This window comes from Staurois parvus, unplaced genomic scaffold, assembly GCF_062004578.1.
Source record: "Staurois parvus isolate SC_StPar_1 unplaced genomic scaffold, SC_StPar_1.0 ptg000087l, whole genome shotgun sequence".
NCBI classification, from domain to species: domain Eukaryota; kingdom Metazoa; phylum Chordata; class Amphibia; order Anura; family Ranidae; genus Staurois; species Staurois parvus.
The window spans coordinates 6723528-6736172 of record NW_028317883.1 but is presented as its reverse complement, the minus strand read 5'-3'; the positions used below and the strand labels follow the sequence as shown (position 1 = coordinate 6736172).

The window sequence follows — 12645 nt, the reverse complement described above, 5'->3', positions numbered from 1 at the left end:
GAGTGAACTGACCTGCCCAAAGACAGAAGGACCCAAGTTCAGTCCCAGGCACATGACAGATGGTACCTGGTGTTTAAGAAAAAAGGGCATTGTTAAGTGTGGGACTATGTTTAGAATTGTTATAAGCAAATAGTTATATATAAAAGATAGTCCACCCAGTTATCCAGTGGTGTATTTAGGTGTCGTGCTGCCCTAGGCAAGTGTATGATCCAAACGCACACGTTCCTGCCTTAAAAATGGCTGTGTGTATAAGTGGGTGCTGCAGTGACCGTCGGCTGGAACTGAACAAAATCAGCAAGGAAAAAATGTCACCAGCACACCGAGGATCACCAATATGGGTCCAAAGGTTTTAATAAACCATCACATAGTTACAGCAAGGCAACATTTTGGAGTCTCGCAGGACCCCTTCATCAGGCATGTGACGGCGTCATAGAAACATATGGCGCCGACGCCACACAAACCAGTGGGTGGGCAGGGTTGCAGAGATGAGCTGTGAAGAAAAAAACACAAAGAAAACAGATTGAGGGCTAGTTCACACCACATGCATTTCAGTTACTTTTCATCTGCATCAAAGATAAAGTAGTATACTATACATAGTTGCCAATGTCATAGTTCACATCAGTGTTCGTAGTTCCAGTGCGTTCCAGCTGCAGATAAAAATCAGAACACGCCGCATCTCACTCGTACAGAGCTGCACTGGAATGCTGCAAAACGCATCAAAACGCACCGGAGTGCACCAAAAATGCGCCGTATCACACATGTCCCCATCTCAAATGAAAAAAGAGAGGGAGGAAAAAAACTGACTAGAAGGTATAAAAAATACTTTCGAATGCATAAAAAACACATCAAAAACGCACCAGATATGCCAAAAACCGTGTCAAAACGCACAGGCAAAGACGCATCCGGAACACATCTCGACTACGTATTCATAGTGCAAACCAGCCCTGAGAATGATGATAATCAGTCCAGGAATGGAGCTGGGGAGTAGTGAAAGAAAGGGAGTGATAAAATGGAAAAGAGGGGGGGCGCATGCGCGGCCGGCACCCGGATGGACGTGCATTGCTGACAGCTCCGTCCACCCGCCAGCATTAAGCGGCTCACACCGGCTCTGGGGACAACAAACGGCTCCCAGCCCTTACCGACAGGCACCCGCACCTCGATGACCATGCCCCGCAGGAGGAAAACCCCGGGGCAGCCGGGGAAACTCACTGATTTCTTCCCGGCCTTCGGGCCGGGAATCCCAGATGGCGCCCGCAACAGCCACAACAGCAGCATGCAGGGAGACAGAGGCAGCCATGAGGAGGACTACAGGGACCAGCACACGGATCCCAGGCTGAGACAGTCACTGTACCCAGGGGACCCTGGTGAGTTATCACCCCCACTGTCCCCTACATCCAGCAGCCCAGCCAAATCTCGGCCACGTCTAGATCATGACCTTGACCCCTCATATCAGGCCTTAAATACTCCGCCTCCACCACCTCATGCGTCCTTTCCTGACATAGATGTGTTCCCTGCATCAGATCAACCGCTGACAGAACTATGCATGAAAAACATGCTCTCATCACTACGGCAGACCCTGCACACAGATTTTTCCACATCACTCAACCAAATTACTTGCGCTATAAATCAGCAAGAACGCAGAATACAACACGTTGAAACAAATATGGGAGATATAATAAAGGCACATAATGATCTGATTGACGCTCATACAGATCACACTTCTGACATCGAACAAATCAATCTAAAATTAGCCGACTTAGAAAACAGATCACGCCGTAACAACATTAAATTTAGAGGGATACCTGAATCAGTAACCAATGAGACGCTGCTCCCTTATTTACAACAATACATGAAAATCCTCATCCCATCGATTCCTGACTTAGAGCTTGTGATCGATCGGGCCCACAGACTACCCAAACCTGCATTTCTACCAGCGGCCATTCCAAGAGACGTATTGGCACGTATACATTTTTACCATATCAAAGAGAGAATCATGAAAGTGGCTAGAAACCCGCCACCACTTCCACCAACGCATGCCAATCTTAGATTATATGCGGATCTCTCCAAGGCCACACTTCTCAACAGGAAAAAAATGATTTCCATTACCAAGGCCCTAAGAAATCATAACATAGCCTACCAATGGGGCTTCCCTACAAAGCTAACAGTTCGGCACCAAGGTAGAATTTTCACAATCAGATCCCTTGAAGCAGGCCTAGACCTACTCAAAGCATGGAATATCATTCCCGTAGACGCACAGGGAACTGCTCTCCCTCCTGTTCAACACATGGAGGCGTCATAACTAACTAACAAGGATAAACAAAATACACGAGGCAAAATTATACGGGAACTTGTCCCCAGAGAGACTTTCATTCAATACCGATCTACTGGCGATCGGCCTAGAATTGTTGAAACTCGATTTTCAAGTTTACACTTGGCCTGACCCCTTCGGCGGTCAAGAATTGTTCGCACCCCCCAGTTTTGAAGTAGCTATGGAAGCTATTCGATTTTCTTGCATTCTTTGCAAGTTCTTTTTTAGTGTTTTAGGTTTCCCTTTTCCCCCTCAAAGATGGCACCATCACTTATCTACCCTCAATCTAACAGCTATTTACTATGACTTTACATGGAAAACTACATACAGCTTACAAATCGCACCCAACCTACACCGCAGTGTTATAACTTTTAAATCTCGCAAAGGGACACTCATGGGACTACACCTCTATCAAATAACAAATCATTTAACTACACACCTCAGGAATGGACTATTAAATGATTAACATCACTTCCCTCAATGTACGAGGCCTTAACTCCCCCTTCAAGAGATCGATGCTCTCCAAAGAAATTAAGAAATCCCAAGCCGACATCATCTTCATACAAGAGACCCACTTAGTCACGGGAAAAATACCAAAATTACAACTTCACCACTTCTCCCACACATTTATGGCAACTGAAACCAAAAAGAAGAATGGAGTTCTCACCGCTATTAAAGACTCTATTTCACTTAGAACTATTTCGAGCATAGCCGACCCACATGGCCGATATCATATCTTAGTGTGTCAAATAAATGATATGACATATACCCTAGTGAATGTTTATGGCCCAAACAGCAAACAACTGTCCTTTTTCCGCAAGCTTTACAAAACCATATCGCGCCATAAACAAGGCAGACTCATTATTGGTGGCGATTTCAATGTTCTGGGTAATCCGCTCTTAGATTCATCTTCTACTAAACAACCTACCAAACTTGACTTTAACCATTTCCTACACGATCACGACCTATATGATATCTGGAGATGTCAACATGGCACCGAGAGAGATTACACCTACTACTCCCCTCCTCACCTCTCATATTCGAGAATCGACAATTTCATCACTGACAAGTGGACATTACAACACGTGAGATCATCCAAAATCGGAACCATAACTTGGTCAGACCACGCTCCGATCAGTATATCCTTGGAAGACGACACACGCTCTGCAATCCCACCTATTTGGAGATTGGATTCTTCACTTCTGAAAAGGCCAGAAAACCAGAAGCATATCCTAGACGCCCACAAACTCTTTTTCGAAACGAACTCTACCCCGGATATCTCAATCACTACACTTTGGCTGACATACAAAGCCTACATGAGAGGTATCCTCATACAATTGAAATCCCGCATAAATAGACAGAGATCCCAACAAATTGCCCAACTACTGACCTCAATCCGTTTACATGAAACAATAAACAAACAGACCCGAACCCTTCCACATCCGCGACCCTAACTTTAGAAAGAAACAAACTACGAACTATTTTACTCCAAAATTATGACACTAATCTTCAAAAAACTAAAACCAAATTCTATGCTCTAGGAAATAAGGCAAACTCACTCCTTGCTAAAATTGTCAAACAAAAAAGAATCAAAGCTAAAATCTCCACAATCCAACACCCTAGCACTCACACCACTTTAACTAATCCGCAAGATATAGCCAATGCTTTTGCAATATATTACCAAAACCTATACAATATAAAAGATGACTCAAGTACAATTCAGCCAACGACTCTCTCCATTGGCGACTTCCTACAGAACATATCTCTCCCATGCATCACCCCCTCCCAACTTGAATCGCTTTCGGTACCGATATCACTAGAGATGAGCGAATTATTCAAAAATTTGATTCGACTGATTCGGCGAATTCGTGAAAAAATTTTGATTCGAGTCGAATATATTGGCCGCGAATTTAACTTATAAAAGGGTGTTTCTAGGCTTCAGAGAGCCTTTATATTAGTGCAGAACACTGTACCTTTAATTTAAATGCCCTTGGAGTCTGCTGGGGAAGAGAAATAATACTGACAGTCAGTATGACATGCAGATGAGTGCCGTCGATCTTAGAATCACCGCACACTTCACTCATTTGGGCAGTCACGGGGCCAAAACCAGAGTGTGGAGCCACAGTGTGGCGGTGGAGGCAGCAGCAATGGGAGGCCATACAGCACCCTATGACAAAAATGGAAACCACCAGTAGTGTGAGGAGACCTGAAAGTGGCACATGGCAGAGTGTGGCGATGGAGACAGCAGCAATGGGAGGCCGTACAGGGACCCATGACACACTCTGGACCTGGCAGCAGCATGAGGAGGCGGTACAGGGGCCCATGACAGATTACGGGCCTGGCAGCAGCATGAGGAGTCGGTACGGGGGCCCATGGCAGATTACGGGCCTGGCAGCAGCAATGGGAGGCCGTACAGGGACCCATGACACACTCTGGACATGGAAGCAGCATGAGGAGGCGGTACAGGGGCCCATGACAGATTACGGGCCTGGCAGCAGCATGAGGAGTCGGTACGGGGGCCCATGACACACTCTGGACCTGGCAGCAGCATGAGGAGGCGGTACAGGGGCGCATGACAGATTACGAGCCTGGCAGCAGCAACTTGGACAGGAGGACGTTCAGCTTCTGCACCGTTGGGTGCGTGCTCGCAAACTGTTGTCTCTTGGAAACGGATTCCAAGAAAGACTGCTGACGGAATCCGTGAAGAGGAGTAGCAGGAGAAGGAGCATCTGAATGAGCGGAATATGCCAACAAGCGACAACAGGGGCCCATGACAGATTACGGGCCTGGCAGCAGCATGAGGAGTCGGTACGGGGGCCCATGGCAGATTACGGGCCTGGCAGCAGCAATGGGAGGCCCGTAATCTGCCAGCACCCTATGACAAAAAATGGAACACACCAGCAGTGTGTGAGGAGACATGAAAGTGGCACATGGCAGAGTGTGGCGATGGAGACAGCAGCAATGGGAGGCCTTACAGGGACCCATGAGAGACTCTGGACCTGGCAGCAGCATGAGGAGGCGGTATAGGGGCCCATGGCAGATTAGGGGCCTGGCAGCAGCTATGGGAGGCCCGTAATCTGCCAGCACCCTATGACAAAAAATGGAACACACCAGCAGTGTGAGGAGACCTGAAAGTGGCACATGTTTGGGGCATGATTCATGGCGGATTTAGTCAGTTGTGTCAGGAACTGGTGGTTTGAAATCCAGACTAATCCACGCCTGATTCATTTTCACAAACGTGAGTCTCTCCACACTTTGGGTGGACAGTCGTGTCCTCCGCGGAGTTACAATACCTCCTGCCGCACTAAACACGCGCTCCGATGCCACGCTACTGGCCGGGCATGACAGCCTTTCAAGGGCAAATTCAGCTAGTTGGGGCCAAAGGTCAAGTTTCGTTGCCCAGTAGTCAAGGGGATTGTCTACCTCGGTTGGCAGGGTGCTGTCCAAGTAGGCCCAAGCCTGTTGTTTGAGGTCCTGCTCCAGGTCCACCTGATGCTGCTGCTGCTGCGGCTGGTTAGTAGTTTCCTCACTGCGCTGGTGAAGAAAGCTACTCATCATCGACTGCAGACTGAGGCAGCCGCTGCTGGTGGAGCTGCCACTGCTCCTACCACCCCACCCCTCCCCTGCTGCCATGGCAGCGGAACACGAGCGCACAGGGCCCACAGTGTCTGAGGATGGACGTTGGCGCACAAAGGCAGAGACCAACTGACTACATAGGTGGTTTTTATAGTACGTTATTTTGGCCTCCCTCTCAGCAGGTGTGAAAAAGGCCACCATTTTCGAACGGTAGCGAGGGTCCAACAAGGTGGACAGCCAAAAGTCATCCCTCTGTCTGATGGTTATTATTCGGCTGTCGCTACGCAAGCAACCGAGCATGCTATGGGCCATTTTTGCCAAGGAATGCGAGGGACTCCCTGCCTCCATCTCCACAGCATACTGCCACGGTGCGTCTGGGTCCTCTGTCTCCTCCTCCTCCTCCTCTACCAGATGCTCCTGCTCCTCCACTCCTGTCCGCTGAGTGGAAAAAACACCCATTTCACTCAATAATTCCTGAGCACAAATGTCCTCCTCTACCTCCTCCTCTTCTTCCTGTCCTGCCCCCACAGGGGTCAGGTGGCGTTGAGATCTGTGCGCCACGTCTACCGCACCCTGACCAGCCATTGTTAACAGCATTTGTTCCAGGACGTGCAACAGAGGAATGACGTCGTTCATCCCATAGTCCTGCCGACTCACGAATAGCGTGGCCTCCTCAAAGGGCCTGAGCAAGCGGCAGGTGTCACGCATGAGCTGCCAATGGCTGACATCGAAGTTACACAGGGGAGTACCTTTATCCGCTTGTAACATCAGGAAATCGGTGATGGCCTTTCACTGTTCGTAAAGGCGGTCTAATATGTGTAGGGTTGAATTCCACCTTGTTGCAACGTCGCAGATCAGGCGATGCTGTGGAATTCCGTTCTGCCGCTGCAGCTCAAGGAGGGTGTGCTTTGCGGTGTAGGAATGGCTGAAATGCATGCAAAGTTTACGTGACATTTTAAGGATGTCTTGCAGTGGGATGGTGGATTTTAGGAACCGCTTGACAACCAGATTGAACACGTGAGCCGCGCATGGCACAACCTTCCTTGACGCAGAGCAGACACCATGTTCTTTCCGTTGTCGGTCAACATGGTTCCGATTTTCAGTTTGCGCGGAGACAGCCATCTGTCGATTTCTCTGTTCATTACACTCAGAAGTTCCTCCCCTGTGTGACTACGTTCGCCAAGGCATACCAGGTGCAGCACAGCGTGACACCGTTGCGCCCTGCACATGTGATATGCCGGTCGGGTAATGGGACTTGGCACAGGGGTGGCGGCTGAGGACACGGCGGAAGAAGAGGTGGTAGAGGCGGACATCTTTGCCGGACCAAGGACATGCAAACGTGGAGGCAAAAGCGGCGTGACCTGTCCAAGTTGCTGGTGCGGCTGTGACGGCACCACGTTCACCCAGTGGGCCGTAAATGACATGTACTGTCCCTGACCGTAGTTACAGCTCCACACGTCGGCGCTGCCGTGCACTTTGGCAGAGACCGACATGCTCAAAGACTGGCCCACCATCTCTTCTACATGTGAATGCAGGGCTGGCACTGCCTTTTTGGCGAAGAAATGCCGGCTTGGCACTCTCCACCGCGGCGCGGCACAAGCCATCATTTCTCGGAAAGGTGCTGAGTCCACCACTTGGAAAGGGAGGGACTGCAGCACCAGCAACTTGGACAGGAGGACGTTCAGCTTTTGCACCGTCGGGTGCGTGCTCGCAAACTGTTGTCTCTTGGAAACGGATTCCAAGAAAGACTGCTGACGGAATCCGTGAAGAGGAGTAGCAGGAGAAGGAGCATCTGAACGAGCGGAAGATGCCAACGAGCGACAACTCCCCTCAGCAGAGGTGTTGGAGCCTTGACTGGCTGATAGAGGGCGATTGACGTCGGGTGACGGAGCAAGTAACGGAGCAGGTGATGGAGCGGGGGCTGGGGCAGGCAGAACCGCCGTATCTTTATCACGGTTTTCCCAGGCCACCGAATGGCGACGCTGCATATGCTGACGCAACGCTGTAGTCCCAACATGGGCCCCCTGGCCACGCTTGACTTTCTGGCCACATAGTCAACATACGGCTACGTTTACTTCCTCGGGCGGCTTGACAAAAAATTGCCACACCGCCGAGTAGGAAACTTTGCCCCCGATACTCCTCACTGGCTGACTGCTGCTTCCTCCGTGCACACCGGCACCACTACTGGCCGTGGTGGTAGGCTGCAGTGGAGCTGATGCTGTACTCCGTGGCTGTTTGCCTCCACTGACACTGCTGCGACCCTGCTGCCTCCTGGGCAACCCACCGACTGTTTTGCTCACTGCCAAGCTGCCACCCTCTTCTCCTGATGATGCGGAAGCAATAGCCTGATGACGACGAGGCTGCCAAGTGCGATCAGCCTCATCATCATCAATTAGGGTCTCCGCGTCACTACTAGCCCCCTCGGCTGCGTGTGGGTCAGGAGACAGACCTGTCTCTAGACCGGCTACCGAGCCACTCTCCTCGCCAGTACTTCTTCGCCTGGCTGCTGAAGAGGCAGATGTCTCCCCCCGTTCCTGACCGCCCTCTGTTAGCTCTTCCTCACTGTACAGTGGGGCTGAGCCCACAGCATGCGATACTTCGCTTGGTGAGGGAACACCAAAGGACAGGGGCAGGTAGAGGACACGTGATTTCAGTGGGCTTGCTCCCGGGCCATGCCAACTAACGGTTGTGTCTGACGTACCCACCGACCGTTGGCTGTAGGTGTCAGAGGTGACCTGGGAAGAGGAAGACTACCGAGCCAACCAATCGATGACGGCAGGGTTGTCGGTGGAGACACGACCGCTGGATGACACCGGGAGCACTGGCCTCTGGCTGCGACTAGTGCTGCCTCGACCCCTTCCTCTGCTGCCACGTCTGCTCGCTCCTAAAACATTGCCTCCTCTGCCACTCCTCTGCATGTTATCTGACATACTCTTTAATTAAACGATTCTGTGTCTGTCCCTGAGTAACAATTCTGTGTCTGTCCCTGAGTAACAATTCTGTGTCCCTCAGTAACAATTCTGTGTCCCTCAGTAACAATTCTGTGTCCCTGAGTAACAATTCTGTGTCCCTCAGTAACAATTCTGTGTCTGTCCCTGAGTAACAATTCTGTGTCTGTCCCTGAGTAACAATTCTGTGTCTGTCCCTGAGTAACAATTCTGTGTCTGTCGCTGAGTAACAATTCTGTGTCCCTGAGTAACAATTCTGTGTCCCTCAGTAACAATTCTGTGTCCCTCAGTAACAATTCTGTGTCTGTCCCTGAGTAACAATTCTGTGTCTGTCCCTCAGTAACAATTCTGTGTCTGTCCCTCAGTAACAATTCTGTGTCTGTCCCTGAGTAACAATTCTGTGTCCCTGAGTAACAATTCTGTGTCTGTCCCTGAGTAACGTTTCTGTGGCCCTCAGTAACGTTTCTGTGGCCCTAACTCTCTCCCTGAATACAGCCAGGTCTGCCTCTGTTGAATGACTGGAGGCAAATGGAGAATTCTAAAATGGCCGCCATTTATAGCTCGACCATTACACAGTGCTGGCTGACTGGCTGCTGATTGACTAATGCGATCACATGTCATGAATGAATGCATTATGGGTCAGCGTGCCTTGTCTGCGCGCCTTCCCAGACATCCCCACTCCGTCGCCGCACATGTCGCCGCCATTTTAGGAAAAATTTCGATTCGCGCATCCGAAGTCTGCTAATTTTCGGATTCGGCAATCGAAATTTTCCTAATATTCGAAACGAATTCCACTTCGCCTAGTTCGATTCGCTCATCTCTAGATATCACCACCAGAAATTAAGAAAGCCATAAACACTCTCCCCTTAAACAAATCACCAGGGAATGACGGCTATACTAATGAATTTTACAAGTCACTAGAACCCAATCTTACCTCTCACCTATCTACACTTTATAACCATGCCGCAACGAATGGGGAATTCCCCTCTGACATGCTACAGTCCATAATAACTACTATCCCTAAACCGGGCAAAGACCCCCAGTTAATAAAAAATTACAGACCAATCTCTTTACTCAATACGGATATAAAAATTTACGCCAAAATAATTGCCCTATGATTACTTCCATATTTACCCACATTAATCCATCCAGATCAAGTGGGATTTATACCTGGTAGACAGGCTCCTGACGCTACAAGACAAATTATTTCCCTAATACACCATCTTGAGACCAAAAGACAACCCTCCATCCTCCTATCACTAGATGCGGAAAAAGCATTTGATCGAATCCACTGGCAATTTATGAACCTTACTTTACAAAAATTCGGAATAACAGACTGGATGCTTTCAGCAATTCTCTCTCTCTACTCCAAACCCACTGCCAGAGTACTGACCAACGGTACACTCTCACAGCCTTTCTGCATATCAAACGGCACCAGACAAGGATGCCCTCTGTCCCCCATAATTTTTGCCTTACTTATTGAACCATTAGCAACCAGTCTTAGAAGCGACCCAGCCTTGACGGGAATTAAACTTCACCAATACGAACACAAACTTAGTCTCTTTGCAGACGATATTATTAGAGATGAGCGAATCGAACATGGCGAAGTGGAATTCGTTTCGAAGATTAGGAAAAATTCAATTCACGCCGAATCCGAAAATTAGCAAACTTCGGATGCACGAATCGAATTTTCCCAAAAATGGCGGCGACAGAGCGGGGATCTCTGGGAAGGCGCGCAGACAAGGCGCGCTGACCCATAATGCATTCATTCATGACATGTGATCGCATTAGCCAATCAGCAGCCAGCCAGCCAGCACTGTGTAATGGTGGAGCTATAAATCGCGGCCATCTTAGAATTCTCCATTAGCCTCCGGTCATTCAAGAGAGACAGACCTGTCTGTATTAGGGACAGAGTTAGGGCCACAGAATCGTTACTCAGGGCCACAGAATCGTTACTCGGGGCCACAGAATCGTTACTCGGGGACACAGAATCGTTACTCGGGGCCACAGAATCGTTACTCGGGGACACAGAATCGTTACTCGGGGACACAGAATCGTTACTCAGGGACACAGAATCGTTACTCAGGGACACAGAATCGTTACTCGGGGACACAGAATCGTTACTCGGGGACACAGAATCGTTACTGAGGGACACAGAATCGTTACTGAGGGACAGACACAGAATCATTACTCAGGGACACAGAATCGTTACTGAGGGACAGACACAGAATTGTTACTGAGGGACACAGAATTGTTACTGAGGGACACAGAATCGTTACTGAGGGACACAGAATCGTTACTGAGGGACACAGAATCGTTACTGAGGGACACAGAATCGTTACTGAGGGACACAGAATCGTTACTGAGGGACACAGAATCGTTACTGAGGGACACAGAATCGTTACTGAGGGACACAGAATCGTTACTCAGGGACACAGAATCGTTACTCAGGGACACAGAATCGTTACTCAGGGACAGACACAGAATCGTTACTCGGGGACAGACACAGAATCGTTACTCAGGGACAGACACAGAATCGTTACTCGAGGACACAGAATCGTTACTCGAGGACACAGAATCGTTACTCGAGGACACAGAATCGTTACTCGGGGACACAGAATCGTTACTCGGGGACACAGAATTGTTACTCAGGGACACAGAATCGTTACTTTCTGCTTCACAACCACTATTGAATTAAAGAGTATGTCAGACAACACGCAGAGGAGTGGCAGAGGAGGCAATGTTTCAGGAGCGAGCAGACGTGGCAGCAGAGGAAGGGGTCGAGGCAGCACTAGTCGCAGCCAGAGGCCAGTGCTCCCGGTGTCATCCAGCGGTCGTGTCTCCACCGACAACCCTGCCGTCATCGATTGGTTGACTCGGTCGTCTTCCTCTTCCCAGGTCACCTCTGACACCTACAGCCAACGGTCGGTGGGTACGTCAGACACAACCGTTAGTTGGCATGGCCCGGGAGCAAGCTCACTGAAATCACGTGTCCTCTACCTGCCCCTGTCCTTTGGTGTTCCCTCACCAAGCGAAGTATCGCATGCTGTGGGCTCAGCCCCACTGTACAGTGAGGAAGAGCTAACAGAGTGCGGTCAGGAACGGGGGGAGACATCCGCCTCTTCAGCAGCCAGGCGAAGAAGTACTGGCGAGGAGAGTGGCTCGGTAGCCGGTCTAGAGACAGGTCTGTCTCCTGACCCACACGCAGCCGAGGGGGCTAGTAGTGACGCGGAGACCCTAATTGATGATGATGAGGCTGATCACACTTGGCAGCCTCGTCGTCATCAGGCTATTGCTTCCGCATCATCAGGAGAAGAGGGTGCCAGCTTGCCAGCGAGCAAAACAGTCGGTGGGTTGCCCAGGAGGCAGCAGGGTCGCAGCAGTGTCAGTGGAGGCAAACGGCCACGGAGTACAGCACCAGCTCCACTGCAGCCTACCACCACGGCCAGTAGTGGTGCCGGTGTGCACGGAGGAAGTAGCAGTCAGCCAGTGAGGAGTAGCGGGGGCAAAGTTTCCTACTCGGCGGTGTGACAATTTTTCGTCAAGCCGCCCGTGGAAGTAAACGTAGCCGTATGTCGACTATGTGGCCAGTAAGTCAAGCGTGGCCAGGGGGCCCATGTTGGGACTACAGCGTTGCGTCAGCATATGCAGCGTCGCCATTCGGTGGCCTGGGAAAACCGTGATAAAGATACGGCGGTTCTGCCTGCCCCAGCCCCCGCTCCATCACCTGCTCCGTTACTTGCTCCGTCACCCGACGTCAATCGCCCTCTATCAGCCAGTCAAGGCTCCAACACCTCTGCTGAGGGGAGTTGT

General features: G+C 50.2%; 1 protein-coding gene across 1 annotated transcript in view; it reads right to left on the bottom strand.

The window, feature by feature from the left end:
- Positions 1–333: 333 nt before the first annotated feature.
- The window catches only part of LOC149468410 (alpha-2-macroglobulin-like protein 1), a 104884-nt gene continuing 92572 nt past the window's right edge, over positions 334–12645 (bottom strand). Inside the window, exon 4 of the mRNA XM_089670231.1 lies at positions 334–490. Coding sequence (XP_089526357.1) covers positions 411–490 — 80 coding nt within the window. The 3' untranslated portion in view covers positions 334–410. The remainder of the gene's footprint in view (positions 491–12645) is intronic.